The sequence below is a fragment of the Plectropomus leopardus genome, chromosome 20 (assembly GCF_008729295.1).
Source record: "Plectropomus leopardus isolate mb chromosome 20, YSFRI_Pleo_2.0, whole genome shotgun sequence".
Lineage (NCBI taxonomy): Eukaryota > Metazoa > Chordata > Actinopteri > Perciformes > Serranidae > Plectropomus > Plectropomus leopardus.
The window spans coordinates 16874132-16893255 of NC_056482.1; the positions used below are offsets into that span (position 1 = coordinate 16874132).

Consider the following 19124-nt stretch of genomic DNA (forward strand, 5'->3'; position numbering starts at 1 on the left):
TTTCAGAATGAACCTGGGAACCTCTTTTACAGAAAGGTATGACTAGTGTTTCTTGTCATGACATGAGCGGTAATTATGAGTAACATTTCATACTGCAGTTGTGCAAACTTGTCCTGTTTTATAATTCAGTTATTGAACTTCAAATCAAGCCAAGTGTTTATCAAGTATTCTTCCTGACAGCTATGGAAAAGTACTGCACTTCAGTGCAAAAGTATTTCTGATTTCTGTCACTTCATACTCAGCGGTGGAATGTAACTAAGTCCATTTAGTACTGTTATTAAGTACAAATTAGAGATACTTTTACTTTACTTGAGTATGTTATTCTTATGCCCCTTTCTACATTTACAAAAAAATACTGTACTTTCTAATATTCAGTAACTTCAGGCACTTTATAAAATAAGATTTTTTACACTGTGCAGCTCAACTCAACTTTTTTTATATAGCACCTTTACGTACATGCAGCCCAAAGTGCTTCACGTAGCAAAATTTAAATAAGACGGATGCAATTTAAAGGATAACACAAATAACAAAGTTTTGCAAGACTTAAAAAAATGGCATTAATAAGACAAAAGTACATTTTTTTTTTAAAAAAAGCGAACAAAACAAAACAAAAAAGCTGATTAAAAGTCTAAAGAATAAAAAGAAGATAGATAAATAGAATAAAAATAAACCTCAGGTTTATTTTAGGTTAAAAAAAGGAATGATTTAAATAGTCCTTTTATTAGTAGCAGAGTATGACAGAGTGGGATTCTTGAGTTCTTTTTCCACCACTGTTTGTACTTTTACTCAATATATTGTATTTATATTACTCCACTACTAATATTTAACAGCAACAGTTACTGGATACTTTATTATTTTACATACAAACTACTTCTACTATAAAATATGATTAGAGTTCCACCCCAATAATGATTAAAGTACTATTTAAATATTAATGCGTCAATAATAGTGATCCAATAATGTAATATAGCACTGAGAGGAGTCATTTTGCATCATGAATAACTTTTGATTCTCAAAGTGCATTTTGTTGTTAATACTAAAAGGTGGGACCAAGTCATTGTTTGCAAGTCACAAGTCTTTCCAATTCAAATCTCAAGTCCCAAACTTTGAGTTTCAAGTCCTAAACAGGTCATAATGTGTTTTTCAACCATTTTAATGTAATTTTAACAAGAGATCAATATTATGTTAAATTTACAAATGTCATGAATACTTTCAATACTTTCAATTTATTTGTTGAAACAAGTTTGTCTGTAGTTTGTTTTTTTGTTTACCTCTGTAGTTTCCCTAAAATAAATTACTTTTGGTATCATATTTTCCAGCTGGCACCCAATAATGTTCTTCACACTAAGTGTTCACTTGCTGGGAAATTTCTGGGAATTTCTTCTATGACACAAACGTCCATTTAGACTCAAGAATGAACTGATTCATTTCTGGCAGTCAAAGATCAACATGTTTTTGGCGATAATTCAACAACCTTGGGTGCCCACCTTGAAACTGAGCTGATCGTTAAGATCTTCTGTGCTGCCGGGGGGAAGATGTGCACGAAGCATCCATGTTTTCACAGACATGGATGTAAACTCTAAGTGCAACTTGACGGGTTCGCGCAGGCATATCTGATAGTATATCTAATTTGAATTTGTCATGTCAAGTGTAAAGTCATCATATTAGTGCCCTGAGTCCGAATCTAGCTGACACCTCTGCTAATACTTCATCAATTTTGTTAAAAGTAAACTTCTGGATGCAGAAGCTTCCCTTTTTAAATGTGTATTTTTATTGTGTGGTTTTGCTCCTTTTACTTAAGTAAATGATTTCAAGACATCTTCCACTATGAGTCTCTTTGAATAATAACCACCAGTGTTAGATCTTAGATGCAGAACTTACAGGTCTGTCAAACCCTCTTTTTCTTGTGAGACAAAGTCTTGTGAAACCAGTGTGTCTGAGCTTGTGAGTGCAGCACATGAACTTCAGCTGATGTTAAAGAGACCAAAAGCATGACAGACTACTGCACCTATGGGAAGCGAAACTACTCAGGGCTGTTTTTGAAGCCACACACCCTCAACACTTGGCCACTGTTCCCCTTATCCCCAGTGATGATTGGCTGACAGCCAGGTGGGTGGATCAGGAGAAAAGCAAACATTGCCACAGGCTTTGCCACTCTGTACCTGCCTGAACTGTCTACAGTTCACTTTATGCTCGGGTCAGATACCCTTTCTCTCTATCACAACCTTTCAGCTCCATCCAGCCGGCCGCTTCCTTTACTCCACGCAGCCATGAGGACCACTGGGGTCGCCGTTGTCATGGTGATGTTGTGCGGGATGATGGTGCACGCAGACGTGAAGCCGCAGAGAGATTTCAACCTGCAGAGGGTAAGATGGCACGCACATCCACAACACTGTTGTACAGTGTTTGTCTGTTAGCATCGATGTGTTTGATTTGTTGGGTTGAAAAGGTCCGCTCTCATCGAATTAGTCCATTTGTGTAGGGACACTGTGTCCTCTGTGTGTGTGTTTGTTTGCATAAGAGAAGAATAGCATGAATGAGTGTGTTTTTTCTGAGAAAGTGAGAACATGTCGATATGTGTGTGACTATGAGTAAGACAGTGTGTGCGTGTGTCAGGACAAAGTTTTATGATTAATAAATTTCTGGATCCTCATTTTCCTGGTTTCCTCACACACGAGAGGTTGAGAGAGGTCACTGACATTTCCCAGTGTAAGCACATCATGAGAAATGTCTTCTTTATATGTTTCCTGTTTCAGATTTTTTTTATTTATCCCAGAAGTATTTTAAAGATTTCTTTGGTGGGATTGTTTCATATTCATCAGGTCAGTTACTTGTGGTTAATCTAAAATACCCAGAAACCTTCCTACAATTTTCTCTTTTCTAAAGCAGCTCAAATGAAAATGCAGTAGCAGGTAAAAATCACTGTCACTTGCATAAAGCAGAGTAAAGACAGTGTATCCCACCTAAATTCAACATTCACACTCGCTCCATCCAGTCAGTGTTTTGCACATTTTGTATACAGATATGAAGAAATGCTGTGGTTAACGGCAGTGTTTGCAACGCAGTACAAATACAGTTAACTTCAACACAGTTTTTCCACTGGAGCTAAAAATATAGGCACTAAAACTGCATGTATGCTTAAAGAAACAGCCACAAAGTGGCATATGTTCCATAAATAACTTTTTTCCATGTTTGGTTGCAAATGGTGGCTTAATGACTAAAAAAAAAAGTTGCAATGCACGTTAAAGGATAAATATCATACTTATTAAGTAATTAATTGGTATTTTTTTTAATGATATAATTATGTAAATGATGAATTTATATCTTTGATAGGACTATGAATATGACTTTATATTTTTTTATATGGCAAAGATAAAAGGTAATAAATATTTAGACAAGTTTAGAAAAAATTAATTAGATTATAGGTTTAGATCAATAACAAAGCTGGTTAATTATAAATCAGTGATTTATGGAGAAGGGGAGCGATTAAATACATAATAAATAATTAAATTTGTACTTCGTCTCTTTCCTTTTCAAGTATGTAAACCAAGTCATCAAGTGTTATCAGCTATCAGCGGCCACTTCAAGCCACCAAAGAGCGTCTACATGACATCTTTGCAGTTGCTGCCACCTGAATTGTAAATGTTGAATGGTGGAAAAGCACAAATATCTATGGAAACTGTGGTTGTCACTAAAATAGTATCCAAGCGCTGCTAACTCTTGAACCTCATAGCACTTACTGTATAGCTAAAAAATGTGACCTGCTAAAGATTTATGTCATCAGTAGGAGCCGCTGGGCTGACAGCCACAGAGAGAAGCTGACATTGTTCATTTTTTTGTCTAGTTGTTGACAATTAGACAAATATAATCACAGGTGTAGCTGAGTGGTTAAGTAACATAAACCTTCAGTTACTCAAGATAGTTAATATGTTTGTGTATTTTGTGTTCAGTTTGCTGGAAAATGGTACCGGGTGGGCCTGGCCTACGACTCTCCACATTTTGCCCCCTTCAGAGACAAACTGAAGGCCTCCATGGGCTTGGTCACAGCTCTGCCAAACGGCAACGTCAACCTCACCATGTGGGATGCCACGTGAGTCTGTGTGTGCACAAAAATATGCTAAAGTGTATGTAAAAGGGGAAATAGGGGGATTTATGGAGTGAAGTTTAGAAAAGATAAAGATCATTTTGGTTTTTCTGTGTGCTTCAGACCGTTACGTTGTCAGATGAAAGTGTACCACTATGAGAAGACCAACGTTCCTGGACAGTTCACCTACTTCAGCACACGTAAGTCTCTGCTTACTTATAATCTGATTTATGACCTTCCCAAGAAAGCGGAAGCAGGATGTTTAGAGAGCTCTGGGACTTTATTTATATTACAGTTTACATATTTGACTGCAGCTGTATAAGTGTTTGCAACAGTAGAACAAAAACATTGAATTCTGCATCTGCAACAGTACGAGCAGACAACCATAGTCATGAATGGATTACAGAATGGCCAAAAGAGTGGCCAAAAGTATAGCAAAGAGACACAAATAATGGGGGAAAATACCTAAAATAGACATAAAATGGCCCCAAAGAAACACAAAAAGACCACAAAGAGATGCAAAGTGAGACAAAATAAAGACAACATGGGGCAAAAATCAACAAAAAAATGACCTCAAAGAGACACAGAAAGACCAAGCAGATGGAAAGACACGAAAAATATCTACAAAAAGAGCAAAAAAATCAAAAAAAGATACAAAATTACCCCAAAGAGACATATATAGACCACAAAGAGATGCAAAGAGAACACAAAAGACTGACAAAATAACTACATAAAATACAAAACAATTTATGATGAAGAGTGCAAAAACAAAAATAAAAGCAAAGCAGAAATATTTCTGTTTTTGGCCTGCCCTTTTTTTCCACAACAAAATTAACCAAGTATGTTTTTAGAGTGTGGATTTTTGTTTGTTTATATAATGCAGTTGTATGCACTTTGTATGCATTTTAAGTTTTTAATCAGTGTTTGACGTAATGTCTATCTTTATAAAAAAGTTAAGCACCTTGAGATTTTCCTTGAAATAAAGATTTTGTGACAAATTATATTTATTACAATTGTTGAATATTTTTAATGTGTGTTACATCTAACACTGAAGAAATGTAAAACACAATTTTACGTCCTGTATTTGTGTGGTAAATTTGTAATCTATTTAAAACACACATCTGATTTTTTTTCTACATTGCATGTACACATATTTGTTATATTACTTCTTTTTTTTTTACTGTTGTTATTCTGCAGTGCATATAATGTATTATGTAATATAAAAATGTATTTATCTTACATATTGTAATTCAGACAAAGTGCATTCTTTTTTAACTTATCCCAAATGGGTTCTTCTTCGTATATATAATAATAATAATAAATAATAAATAATAATAATAATAATTATTATTATTATTATTATTTATTATTATTATTATTATTATTATTATTATTATTGTTATTGTTATTTTATTATTATTATTATTATTATTCTTATTATTATTATTATTATTATTATTATCATTATTATTAACAACCACCATGCTGTGATAAATTTTAATTCATTCTCATATTTCTCTGGTAAAGTTAACGTTTATTACTGAATGACAGGAGGTATTAGTCCCTTACTCTTGTGCTGTTTTTTCTGTCAGGCCACAACATGGTGAAAGACATCACAGTGGTGGACACAAATTACACTGAATATGCTGTGGTGCTCAAACACAAGGTTTTTCACAGAGAGTACACACAGGTGGCACTTTACGGTGAGACATACACATATACACACACACTATTACATTACACCCTTAACATGTGAGCTGTAGAGTCAACGCTGTCTGTACGTGTGTGTGTGTCTGTCCCTGTTTGCAGGTCGTTCTACAGCAGTCAGTGCTGATGTAATTCAGAAGTTTAAAACCTTTGCCATGCACCAGGGATTCCCCAGAGAGTCGATTCTGACTCCACCTGCAGCAGGTAAAGTAGGGGGAACACACACATACATACACATATATAGTATACACACACATACAGATAATGGTGAGCGTTAAATGACCCTGATGTTTTCTGGCCAACAGAAAACTGCCCACCATCAAGATCTGGTTAGGTGAGTATTTTTTTATCTTTTAAATACAAAAACCAGAGGAGTTATTTGTACAATCAGGTGTGTGAGTGACTCCAGTGCAACAAATCTTAAAAAATGAAATGAGATTTTGTTACGCCCTGTAGGTTCCCTGATGTGCCTGAGATGATGGTGGCGTGCAACTCTTGATGTCTTGCTCCAGCTCTGCGTTCGCCAGTTCAATTTTTGTAGGGATTTCAAAGAATTCCTTCTCAGCAAACATCATCATTCAGGCTATAAGGATAACAAAAAGCAAATATTACAGATGAAATTTAAGCAGCATCCTCTTTTATGTGGTGTTTCTCATTATTTCTATAGTTTTGCTGCGCTGACATAGAAAAATAAATCATTATTAACCCCCTGGCTCTGGAAATAATTTCTTTCTTTTTTTCCTAATAACCAAACTTTGTTGTTTTTTGTTTTTTTTTTTCACTGGGATCGGACAGTTTAACTGAATTACATTCTGAGTTTTGAGTGTTAACCGCCTGATTGTAATCGATTGTGCTGTTTTACAGTGCTGACAGAGTCAAATAAACAATATTTACCTTCAGGCTGAGTGCAAATGCATGTTTGTGAGTGCAGCGTTGGGAAGGATACATTAAAAATGTTATAGGTTACAGATTATAGGCCACCCTGTTAAAAATGCAATAAGTTATGTAACTTTTTTAAATAACTTTGTAAAAGTATTTTTAACTTATTACATTTGATTATTTTTATAACAAATGTTTTAAACAGGGCAATAAAGCTGAAAAGACTGAAAAACATAAGTGCATAAATGTTGCATTCAAATTTGTCTCAACAGCTTTGCTGACCTATGTTTTCTAAAAATATGCCAAAAGAAGTTATCTTACATGTTGAAAAGATGCAAAACAACAGAATGAATGTTTTTATTCAACATATAAACTTTGAACAGATTTTTTTATATATATAAACCCTTTGTAATCACCAATATTTTGATTAGTAACTGTAATTTAATTACATATTTGTTCTCAGTAACTACAGCCAATTACCATAACATTTATTTTGTAATTTAATTACTGTAACTAGTTACCATCTAACGCTGTTTCAGTGCGTGTTTAATCTGCAATTTGTGCATCTGCTGGTTGATGCAGTTCACATATGAACACCAGGGGGCAGATACTACACATCAACATGTTTCACAGATCTGTTATGTGCCATTAGTGCAAGCTAATGCTGAAAGTAGTTGTGTTACCTGATATCATACAGCCTTTAATGCACGTGTGATAGGTGATAACCGGGTTAAAGCCATATATGTAGAATTCGGAAAATTTTGACTTTGACGCGCCTTGGGGTTGATACCCTATACTACAAGAGCCATTTCTGGCTGAAAAAAGAAAAAAAATTGTCTTGAGCTGCAAAGGATAACTGAACCTTACAATAAAAGTAACACAGGCTACTGAGTCTAAATAACTAACAGCCCTGATGTTGTTTAGCTGGTCATATCAGCTTGTTTGTGTTTCACAAAATGTTAATATATTTTTATTCAGCGGCTAGACATTTTTACAATTGAAGAGTGTAGGAATCAATTTAGGCCTACATCCTATATTTTTTTCAGTCATTGTAATTTTTGGTCATTGAATTTCCCTTTTATTTGATTTTCATTTCAAAATTCAAAAATGAAAAACAAGCCATTTTTAGTTTTCACTGGAGTCTTCACTTCTCTTACTAACTATTTTAGCGCCTTTGTAATGAGCAATGTTTTATTGCTTTGGGGAGGTTGTTTTTTTTTCACCCATTTCCATATACATTTTTAAAAAACGTACAGGGAATCACTGGAGAGGGGGTGAAGAGCCACATGCTCATCTGCAGGTAGCCTCCCTCTGCACTAATAATGAGCCTTTCTCATAGCAGACATTTTGACTTGTCATAGCAGGAAAAGCACAGGTGTTACTAATGATGCTAATGATGGCTCAGTGCTTTGTGTTCCTGTGAGAATGACAGCGAGCAAACATGCCTCATACCATGAAGCTGAAAGCTGCTAAAGTCATACTAATTTCCGTATTTTTTTTACCCCTTAGCTTTTCCTATGGTGACAAAATGTCTGTGGGGAAAAAGCACCATCATTAGCTGGTAAATTCTTGCATGTATTGACTTATTCTTTGTTTTTAGCTTCAAATTCTGAAGTCCAGTGATTCATTGCTGATTATGTGAATTGCACACACTCACGGAAACACACGCAAAGACGAGATAAAGAGACAATCAGAACTTCGCTCTTTGTGTTTCTTGGAGTGTTGTGGGAGGGAATTTAGAAAACCCCAAACGGACAGTGAGTCAGTTTGACTGAGAGGAGCTGACAGGATGCAGAGAGCAGGAATCCTGGTGTGTCTGTTGTTCACGGGGTCGGCCTGGATCCTGCATGCTGTCCCAGTGCTCCCAGACCCTCTTATCCTCACACAGGAGAACTTTGATCTGGGCCGTGTGAGTAGGCTAAAATACAGATTTTATTATTTAATTTATAGATAATTTTGTTTCTCTTTCCCCCTCCATGTTTCTGTCACATGCAAAATGTTTATGTCCTTTGCAGTTCATGGGAAGGTGGTATGAAGTAGCAGTGGTTTCTACTTGTCCTCACTATATGCAACGCAAGAGGGGAAACCCTGTTATTGTTGCTCTGGAGCTGCAACATGTTGCCTCTGAGAGCAACTTCACAATGACGGCTGCTAGTTTCAGGTAAGACTTACAAGCATTCTCGTACTTTAAAATATGTTCCATTATAATCTGTGCTGTGTGTGTGTGTGTGTGTGTGTGTGTGTGTGTGTGCATGTAGGAATGGCTCATGTAAGCAGGCGTCCACCAGTTATGCTTTGACAACCACCCCAGGACGATTCTTCCACCATGTTACAAGTATGTGCCTCCAGTTTTTAGGATGATGTTTTATTCCGACACAGATATATAACTTTTGGTTCCTAAAACTGAAACAGGAAGTTTAGTTTTCGACTGTGATACATTGGCCACATTATCTTACATTGTGATATATTGTTTGTATTATATGGAGCTGAAAACAACTAACATTCCCTGGTAGTTTTCTTCATCTTATGTGATGATAAAATTAGTATATTTGGGTTTGGACTGCTGGTTGGACCAAACAGGTCACCTTGGGCCTTTTTTGCACTGTACTGTCTGTAAATTTATAGATTTATTTAACAATTAAATTAATAATTAGTTGTGGCCACAAAATATTATCACGGTGTAGTAAAATTCACTTACAGAAACTGTTGGTAAACAGAACTAACCAGATGGGGAATGTGTGTTTTTGGCAAATCCAGGGACTTTGTCACACTTAAAAAAATTAATACTACAACTACTAATGAAAATAATAATGATAATGCAAAATGTCCACATCAACACATTTAAATTGAGTCACAGTATCCAGAATTATACCTTCTAACCTTGCTGTGTTAGTAGGGGAAAATGCTTAAAAATGCTTTTTAAGTTCCAATTGAAAGTAGTAGAAAAATGGATGTATTTATCAGTGCCAGTAACTTTAATTTACTTAGTCGTATTGAAAGCCAGACCGAGTTTGTTTAAATGTTCCCATCATATGAGAGAATTGTACATGTTGCACTAGACTCTGTCCTTTAACATTGTTTAATTTTATTTAATAAAGAGACAAAAAAGTGCATTTCCCCAGCTTCCTTCCTCTCCTCATCCTTTATTTAACTTGAGCAGTGCCCACTCAAAACATGCCCATTCGGAACAGGCCAAGTGCTTGGCCTGCGGTAATGCTGCTTGCAGCTTTTTTGAGAAACTTGACACTCAACACTGCAAAACTTTAAAAATCAACAATTCTGTTTTAGATTAGAATATTATTACAATTTACTCAACAACAGTTTCTTTGAATTATAAAAACTTAAAGGCACACAGAATAAACAGTTTTCTAAAAGTGAAGTTAGTATTCTGTCCATACCTTTACACCACATAAAGAAGGTTTCAGTGGTGTTAAATCTGTCAGGCAATGCACTGTGAAAACTTTCCCGCCAGCAGGGTTCGAAGCGGACGTTGATTCCTTTGTGGTTCACCTCAGCTATGATGAGTACGCAATGATGCTGCAGCTGAGCATCGAGAAACCATCAGGAAATAAAACCACCACAGCCAGGCTTTACAGTGAGTGACAATTGAATCTATTTAAACGTTAAATTAACAAATGTGTTTTTCATTGAATACAAGAATCAGCCTTTGTGGTAATAACGTCCTCTTTAGGTCGGACTACGAGTGTGAGTGCTGCTGTGCTGGATGACTTCAAAGCGCTGGTCCGAAAACATCGATTGAGTGATGGCGCCATCATCATGAATCAGAATAAAGGTGACACACACTCATGAAGCCAAGACGGCCATCAGTGTTGTCAGACTTTTATAGTTTGTTGAATTTAGTTTGCGACATGGGGTGACCAAAATTCAATATCAGGACATCTAATGCCAAAGTCAATTTGACAGAATACTGACAACATGTTTGAAGTCATATAAACCATAAATGATGGATGAAGCCAATTGTAGGAAACGGAGAAAAAAAGCCAAAGTCTGCAAAACATCAACATTTTAATGTCATTAGACATTTGAAATATTGCACCCAATTTTTAGTTCAACCAAAAAATAACATTTTTGAGATGTAATAGTCCAACTTCTTTCTGATGTCATATTGATGGAGCCAGCTGTGAGAACTGCTGGTGATACCTTGTCTTCCCTAAAACCCTAAATCCTAACAGTGTGAAACGTTTTATTTCTCTGGCTTCTTTTGACACAAGGTGACAAATGTTGTCTTACTGTGTCCCCAGGTGAGTGTGTTCCAGGTGAGCAGGTGACACAGCCAGTCACAACTCAGCCTCAGGTAGGTGCCTCACACCTTGATGTGCTAAAATGATGTTTGCATACTGAAACCACAAATCTGTGTTTGTATGAATGAGTCACCGGCTGTGGGCACCTTGTATGTCTGTCATTTAGAGCCATGATACGAAGAGGAGGAAAAGAAATGCGGCACTACGTGTGGCTCCTACACAAGACGAGGATGCTCGTCATGTTTGACCAGGTAAGGACAAGTAACTTATATAAGCCTTTCACACCTGGATCACTTTTCTTGTATTGCATTCATCATTTTATTAGCATTTAAACCTCTGAAACCTGAGAAAAGTTGTTTGATTTCTTTCAAAACACTGGGGTAAAAAAACATTATTAGCAATTATTCGCCTATTAGCCAGGTGATTATTAGAAATTATCCACACATAAAAACCAGGGAAAATGCTCAAAAAACTATGTTTATAATTCTCTCAATTATATCTTTAATATAATTCTAATTCTAATATATAATATAATTCTATTATTTAATAGAATAAAGAAATTGTAGCCCATGGAAACGGTGGTCCACTCATATTCTATGTCATTGCCTTTTTTCAATTTTATTTCTGTATTTTTTGCCTTTATCAGATGGTGTACAATGGGCAGAGAGCAGAAAAAATTTTGAAAGAGAACTGCACAAGGTATTTTTATTTTGCATCCTAGTAAACACTCTAAAGCATGCAACTGTTGACATACAAGTATCAATTTTTTTTTTAACAAAATGAATTTGTGCTATTTTTAGTCATTCGGATGTTGCTGGGTGGTTAATTGCATCTCTCTGTGGTGTGACAAACTCAGAACACATTTTCATTATTAATTTACAACTTTAATAAATATTTGCTGAAATAGGATAACAGCACATGTGGAATCATTGTATATGCAAAATAAATAAAACAACACTGTTATGTACATTCTGATGCTCTATTAATACAGCTTATATTGTATAAATACCATGTTTTACAATATCATCATTGTGTGACATTTTCATATGCATAAAATGCTTGATATGTCAAAATTTGTAATTTAGACACTTTGCAAATAAAGTGATTCATTGTTTATCTGCTTGAAACTAACGTTTTAGAGACTCATAGGAGGAGCGATGTTACAACACACGTCCAAAAAAAAAAGACTTCCAAAAGTTTCACTTATTTTTATTAATTCCATGACTTTTCCAGGCTTTTTTATGACTGTGGGAACACTGAAAATAACTGCAAAAAATGGGGTAAAACAACAAAATCTGTGTCTTGCTCTTTTGTCAGACTGTTCTCACAATCTGTTTTTTCTTCAAAAAGGTAATAATAATAATGCACCTAAATTCATACAAACAATATTCTGAAAGGCTGTTATTGAGTAAATGAGGAAGCAGCCCCAGGCAGCCTTGTAAGGAGGCAGGTTGAGGTGGTGGATGGGTCACAAAAATCCCATAGACGCGTGTTCAGAACTGTGTGAAATCTTACGCATTTTAAGGTACGACCTTGCCATGTTTCTTTCCTAAATTGGATCATAGTAGCTTTATTTGCATAAACCCAAACTATGTGTTAATTGTGTAACTTTACATTAAGGAGATAATGCAAGGCGCTAATTCGTATGATATCATACTGTTGTGCATGCATTTTTGCAGGATATTTTACAACCTGTTCCACAGTTGTCAATGTAGTAAAGGCCGTAGGGCCTTTTTTTAATACACTATCTGTTCCCAGAGGCCGATTGTATCAAAATCCGCCCATAAGCCTGACATTTAGGCAACATTATACAGGATGAAATATCATCTTACTCATGTCTCTCTGATCATGGCATGTATTGATTTGCTGATGTTGCCTAACTCTGAAGTCCAATGTTCAAGTGGTCAGCTGCCATGGCAAGTCAGAGCCTAAAGTGAGAGACAGAGAAACAGAACTTTGCTCTTTAACTTATTTGTTTTTTACTTGTGTGTTTATTGAGTGAGTGCATGCAGTGCACACAAAACACAGGTCAATGCCCTGTCCTTATTTGAAGAGCTGAGCAGGGGTGAGACAGTAAGGAGGTGCCCCGTTCCTGGGATTCAGTGTCTCAGACATCAGTTCTCTCAGAGAAGAGTGGACACATAGGCTGATAGGATGCAGCAAGCAGTGATTCTGGTTTCCCTGTTGGTCTTGGGTTGGTCCCTGACCCTTCAGGGGGTCCCTGCACCCCCAGAGCCTCTCTACCCCACACAGGAGAACTTTGACCTGGCCCGGGTGAGTTCTGCAGACTTGCATGTTATATTTTTACTCTTGGGTAATATGGTAAGATCCCCTGTCCATAATTTCCATTTCATATCTTTTATTTTCAACATTTTATCTCATAATTTTGACCATTAATCCATCACTTCTGATCATTTATTTGTCCAGTGTAGCTTTTTATACCCTATTACCCAACTCTCTGGTCTTAATCTGTCACTTAATGTTTCATAAAATCACAAATTTAATCTTGTAATACTAGAATTTCTTTTCTTGTAAATTTATGAGTTTAATCTTTTAATATTACTACTTCGTTTTTTTTCCTTGTAATATTACAACTTTTTTCTCAAAATTTCACAATTTTTATAAGGCTATAATCCTCGATATGTTTTAGACATCAACATCTGACAATACATTACATAAATAAAACAGACATATTGGCTGTTGCAGAGGGCAATTCAGTGCATGAATGTATTAAGAGAACTGGATACAGCATTGGACAGAGGCGTATGAAGCCAAAACTAATCATTTGCCTCATATAAAATTACCAAACTGATTGGCACTACTCCCACACTTCCCATAGAACAACGCACTAGAGACTTATGGTGGCCGAGCACAGAGGAGCAGCAAACTTTGGGTTTAGCACTCCGCGAACTTGAATGGGGATATAATTATTTAATCCTGCAGCATGCATGCAAGTGAAGCCTGGAAGCCTGTAATGAGCAATATGCATTACTGGTCTCAGCTCTACAAAACAATTTATTTTCTCCAATGAATTCATTTTGTAACAACTTTTATTCTTTTTATGTTTCTAAATGTGTTTTATTAATGATGTGTGTTAGAATGTTAAAAATAATTATTTTTGTAGTTTTGATCTAAACCAACAGTTTGTGTATTAAAAGACAGTGAAATGTAAATATGTTAAGATATCTCTTCCTCACAGTTTTTGGGAACATGGCATGATGTTGCTGTGGCAAGTACATGTCCCTATATGCAGCGTAACAAGGGAGATGCAGCCATTGGGAAACTGGTACTGCAGAGCGGCACTGATGGCAAACTCAAGACGACTCGAAGAGTACTCAGGTGTGTAAGAAGTGCATGCAATGCATATTAACACACACACTCAACAACACACTAATGGACAAATATTTTGGACTCTCTCTAAACAATTTTGCTCTTGTTTTAGTCTGACAACAGTTCAGTGCAAAATCCAATGGTTCAAAGTAACTAAGTACAGTACTGAAGTACAGTGTTGAGGCACTTTTACTTTACCTGAGTATTTCCATTTTATGCTGCTTTATACTGCTTCTCTTCTACATTTCAAGTGATTAATATTGTACTTTTTACTACACTAGATAGGTCAGATTATTAAAACAAAATATACTTTCTAATATGATAAATTCATTATAGATTATATTTTAAAAATGTATTTTTTTCTGTCTGTGCAGGCAAGGAACATGTAAGGAGATGTCTGGGGACTATGAGTTGACCACCACACCAGGAAGATTCCTCTATCATGTTGCCAGTACGTCTCCCTCTGGTTAATCCTGCAGTGACACAGCTCTTTTCAGTTCATGTTGTCAATGAAGTTTTTTTTACGGGTATTATTGTCTTTAAATGTCCTTTCAACAGAGTGGGGGGTGGATGTGGACGCTTACGTGGTTCACACAAACTACAATGAGTATGCAATAATGATAATGAGCAAAGAGAAATCATCGGGGGATAAGAGCACCTCAGTTAAGCTTTACAGTGAGTAGACACTCTCCATAAATCTCTTTAAAGGTCCAGTGTGTAGGTTTAAGTGGGATGTATTGGCAGAAATGAACTGTAACATATTGTATAATATATTTTCTTTATTGAAAAATCATCTGTAAATATTAATTGCCGTCTTAACGTTGCCTTGGAATGAGCCATTTATATCTATTTAGTGAGAAGGTCCTCGTCTTTGAACATTGCCATGTTGCACTGCTATGTTTCTGCAGTAGCTCAGTATGGACAAACCATGCTGGCTCTAAATAGGGCCATTTGAGTTTCTGGATCAGCCACTGTAGTTCGCTGCCCCTCTGGGAGGAGAGCGACGTACTTCCTGTACTTCCTGAATGAACACTGCAGAAAATATAACCAGGAGAAGTTTTATCAAGTTGCATTCTGCAGTTCTCACCACTTGATGCCATCCCCTTGAAACTTAAATCACTGAACTTTTCATAAATCAAACCATGTATATTTTTGCTTTTTCAGTTGCCTGTATAATTTGTAACATCTCAACTATTCAATTCAGTTTATTCGGTATTGGACATAGATTATTTGTTAATGAGCCCAGGAAACCCATATGTTAGTGTTTTGTTTACATCTGATTCGTTGTGTCAATTTAGGCCGAACTATGACTGTGAGAGACACTGTGCTGGACGACTTCAAAACACTGGTCAGACAACAGGGGATGAGTGATGACACTATTACCATTAAGCAGAACAAAGGTAAAACACAGATTATCACACATCACTGCACAGACCTCTGAATATGAAATATTTAAACAACATTAAAATGAGCAATGACATAAAGAGAAACAGTAATGGAACGCTTTTTGTCCTGCAAGATCAAACTATTTTTGCAGCATGCAAACATAAAACATGAGCACAATATACATTATTCAAAGCGCACGCCGTTTTGCTTTAAAGTGCATGGGTGTCCAAATTATATGATTTTATTTAAAATCTTTGCAGGCGACTGTGTTCCTGGAGAAGTTGTGGTAGAGCCGTCAGCTCAGCCTGAACCTCAGGTAATCAAAAATATATTTAATTAATTAATATGACTTCAGCTGTTTTATCATGTACATGTGGATTATTTTCATTTAAACACTTTTCAACAAATGCAGTACAATTTCACTTTATTTCATTTTTGTGTAAGTAACAAACCTTGTGTTTTGGTTGGAAGCCTATTCAAACTTTAAAAGTTTAGAGAACATTATGATGGGGTTAATGCGCAATTATGTCTCATAAGTTGTCACAGAATTTTTTTCACTCAATACTGTCTGTTGCACAGTTTTGGTGCTTAACTTAAGTATTTATTAATTTATTTATTATTATTTTTGACCCTTGACAATTGCAATAAAAATTCTGAAATACCTCCAAAATCTAACCATGACTTTGAGGAACACTATACAAAAAACTGTGATTTGGTATCAAAAACTTTTGAATTGCATTTTTTGATGACTGGATGGCAAGCGCTTCTGTTCTGGAAAATGCTGACACCTGTGTATGCAGATATATTTGTGGTTTTTAGGGAAACTGCACAGGACTACTATCATTAAGTGGGTATGTAAAGGGGACACCTGTGAATTTCCATAGTATTTGTATAGTTTGTATAGTTATTACTGATTATGAAACAGATTAATACGACATTTAAGTGGAATATTTGGGGTTCAGATGTCCTTGTATCTCTAATGGAGTCTGTGATACAGCGGCTGAGGAGAAGCGTGGTGCCTTCTTTGGCTCCTGCAGATGTTGAGGGTTCTGGTGATGATACACCTCTTTTCAATGGAACTGGTAGGTGATCAGCTTTAGTCAAACACGTTTAGACGTTTAGACATCATAGCACATTCATTAAAATGGATGTGTGTTCTCTCCACAGAGGCTTGTAAAGCAGCACCAGAAACAGGACCATGTTTTGGGATGCACCAGCGTTACTACTACAACTCCTCCTCAATGAGCTGTGAGCTCTTCAAATATGGAGGGTGTTTGGGCAACCAGAACAATTTTGAAAATGAGAGAGAGTGTCTGCAGAGATGCCGCACTGAGGGTGAGGACTGAAATATGAAATGTAATGTCTCTATACGGGTTGGTTGCACTATATGTCCAGCCTCACTGTGTTTGCCCATTGGTAGTTTACTATGTCAGTGCAATATTTTGTTTAGTTATTCATTTTTTTTTCTTGGTTGTAAGCTGTGAAAAATAAGAAATAACTCTCTTCGAAATACAGGAAAATATCATAATCTGTTCTCCCTACCCAGCTGTGTGCCGTCTGCCCATGGTGGCCCAACCCTGCACAGGCCAGCCACCCATCTGGGCCTTTGACTCCAGTGTTGGTCTTTGCATGCCCTACAAACATGGCTACTGCCAGGGCAATGCCAACAAGTTCTACAGCAAAGCCGAGTGTGAAGAGTATTGTGGGATGATGAATGAAGGTAAGATGATAAAGTTTGTTAAAAGCAAGGTTTACATGCCAGTAGGGACATTTTTAGTAACTGTTTGCAATTTAAAACCAGTTTCATTCATACTTTAAATCTGAAATAATTTCCACATGAAATCAACCACATGTAGCCTTTCTTAAAGAGGTTTTTGAAACAGTTTTATACACACTTTCAAAGCTCATTTGGGTCTGGCCCCAAGCTACATAACAGAAATGTTGACCTCATATGAGCCAGTTCGCCTTAGGTCCACAGGTGGGGGCCCTTCTGGCCATTCCAAAGTGGAGGCTTAAAACTAAAGTTGACCGTGCTTTTGCCGTCAGGGTCCCTCAGCTTTGGAACGACCTGCCCAAGGACATAAGGCTGGCAGAATCATTGACCTCTTTTAAATCACCCCTTAGAACCTGTTTTTATAGACTTGCTTGAATGTGATGTCAATTTCAATTAATCTATTTTGATTATCTTTCATCTTTTAATTTATTCTTTCACTCTGTCTTGATCATGTTAAATTCTGTTATTAGCAATATTAATTCCATGTTTACTGCTTTTATTCTATTAATTGCATTTACCCTTGTTAGTATGCATTGTTATTGTTATTTTTGTATTGCGATTCTTTCTCTTGTTTAATTCTACTTAAAATTTTGTCCGGCCTTTGATCAGCATTATTGTTTGGCTCTTCATGTTATGATGCCTCGGCAAGAAACCCTTTTAGCATCTGCTTTGCCTTGTTTGTCAAAGCACTTTGTAGGCTCTGTTTTTTAAAGGTGCTATATAAAATCGATATAAATCACACTGGAAAAACACACCAACCCTCCACCTACATGTGATAAAACATTTCATGTATTTTTTGCAGAGGGAGAGCTCCTGAGGGCAAGCTAAGATCAGGAAACATCACCGCTCATCTAAACTCAACTCAGAGATGCAGTATGAACCAGCATCACATAAAGTGGACATAAAGAAGTGATTTTTATCTAAGCAACCACAGAATATGTGATGTCATGTTAGATCAAAAATAAAACAAGTTTTGGCATTTTATGTGTTTTGTTATTGTTATTTATTATTTGTGTTTATAAGATACCCAGTAGCTTCTACTGATGTACTTGCTTACTGGCCCACATAAATATATAGCACAGTGACCAACCATTTATTCGTTACTGTTGCCATTGCTATTTTAACCATATTTTTTAAACTGCTGATTAGTATTATTATTATTCTCATTTTATTTAAATTTTCTTATTAATTGTTCAACACAAAATATATTAGCTTTTGCTACATCGTTTGAAGAACGCGGGGCAGCAGGAGAACCTAACGAAATCCCCACAACCCAACCTACCAACCAACCATAAAATTAAACACTAACCTGTGAGATTGCAGTGCTGACCACAAAGGTGGTCCTGGAGAGCTTAAGTCCTGACCCATCTAGGTCACCTGGCTGGGAAGCAGGACTTGAACTCTCCATTGCATTCATGATGAAGGAAAACAGACACCCCAGACATTTCTTTCCTTCAACATGAATATTACACTGACAACCCCAATAACACAAACATGTATATTTGTTTGTTTAACATGAAACCAATTAGATTTTGCTGCATGGTTTCAAGAAAGCAGGCGAACCGGAGCACCCGGGGAAAACCTCAACGACGTAAGTCGACAACACAAACTCACAACGGCTCAAGACTGTAAAATCAAACCCTCACCTGTAAAGTTGCATGACTGACCATTAAGGTGGTCCTGGAGAGCCCAAGTCCTGTCC

At 36.4% G+C, this 19124-nt stretch overlaps 3 protein-coding genes across 5 annotated transcripts; all 3 read left to right on the plus strand.

The window, feature by feature from the left end:
• Window positions 1–2147: 2147 nt before the first annotated feature.
• Window positions 2148–6690, plus strand: ptgdsa (prostaglandin D2 synthase a). The gene is made up of 7 exons (XM_042509436.1): window positions 2148–2366; window positions 3951–4090; window positions 4208–4284; window positions 5677–5787; window positions 5894–5995; window positions 6097–6125; window positions 6248–6690. Exons 1-6 carry the CDS (start codon window positions 2190–2192, stop codon window positions 6123–6125), a joined length of 636 nt encoding a protein of 211 aa, XP_042365370.1. The 5' UTR covers window positions 2148–2189; the 3' UTR covers window positions 6248–6690.
• A 1429-nt stretch (window positions 6691–8119) lies between these two features.
• On the plus strand, window positions 8120–12708 carry LOC121960214 (protein AMBP-like). Of its 3 annotated transcripts, none has more exons than XR_006106949.1 (9): window positions 8120–8579; window positions 8686–8831; window positions 8929–9005; window positions 10146–10265; window positions 10362–10463; window positions 10933–10985; window positions 11099–11183; window positions 11579–11631; window positions 11733–12708. XR_006106949.1 is itself a non-coding variant. In XM_042509833.1 (9 exons), the coding sequence occupies exons 2-8, from the start codon at window positions 8460–8462 to the stop codon at window positions 11177–11179; spliced, it is 699 nt and encodes a 232-aa protein (XP_042365767.1). In that variant the 5' UTR covers window positions 8120–8231; window positions 8391–8459; the 3' UTR covers window positions 11180–11183; window positions 11579–12708. The 3 variants fall into 3 exon arrangements, 2 of the variants coding, with proteins under 2 accessions (XP_042365767.1, XP_042365766.1); XM_042509833.1 differs by having other exon boundaries at window positions 8120–8231; window positions 8391–8579; window positions 11579–12708; XM_042509832.1 differs by having other exon boundaries at window positions 11579–12708.
• Window positions 12709–12990: 282 nt separating this feature from the next.
• LOC121960212 (protein AMBP-like) lies at window positions 12991–18406 on the plus strand. Its single transcript, XM_042509831.1, has 10 exons — window positions 12991–13206; window positions 14132–14271; window positions 14637–14713; window positions 14821–14937; window positions 15561–15662; window positions 15909–15964; window positions 16646–16730; window positions 16816–16983; window positions 17195–17368; window positions 18225–18406. The coding sequence occupies exons 1-10, from the start codon at window positions 13087–13089 to the stop codon at window positions 18248–18250; spliced, it is 1065 nt and encodes a 354-aa protein (XP_042365765.1). The 5' UTR covers window positions 12991–13086; the 3' UTR covers window positions 18251–18406.
• Window positions 18407–19124: the final 718 nt, after the last annotated feature.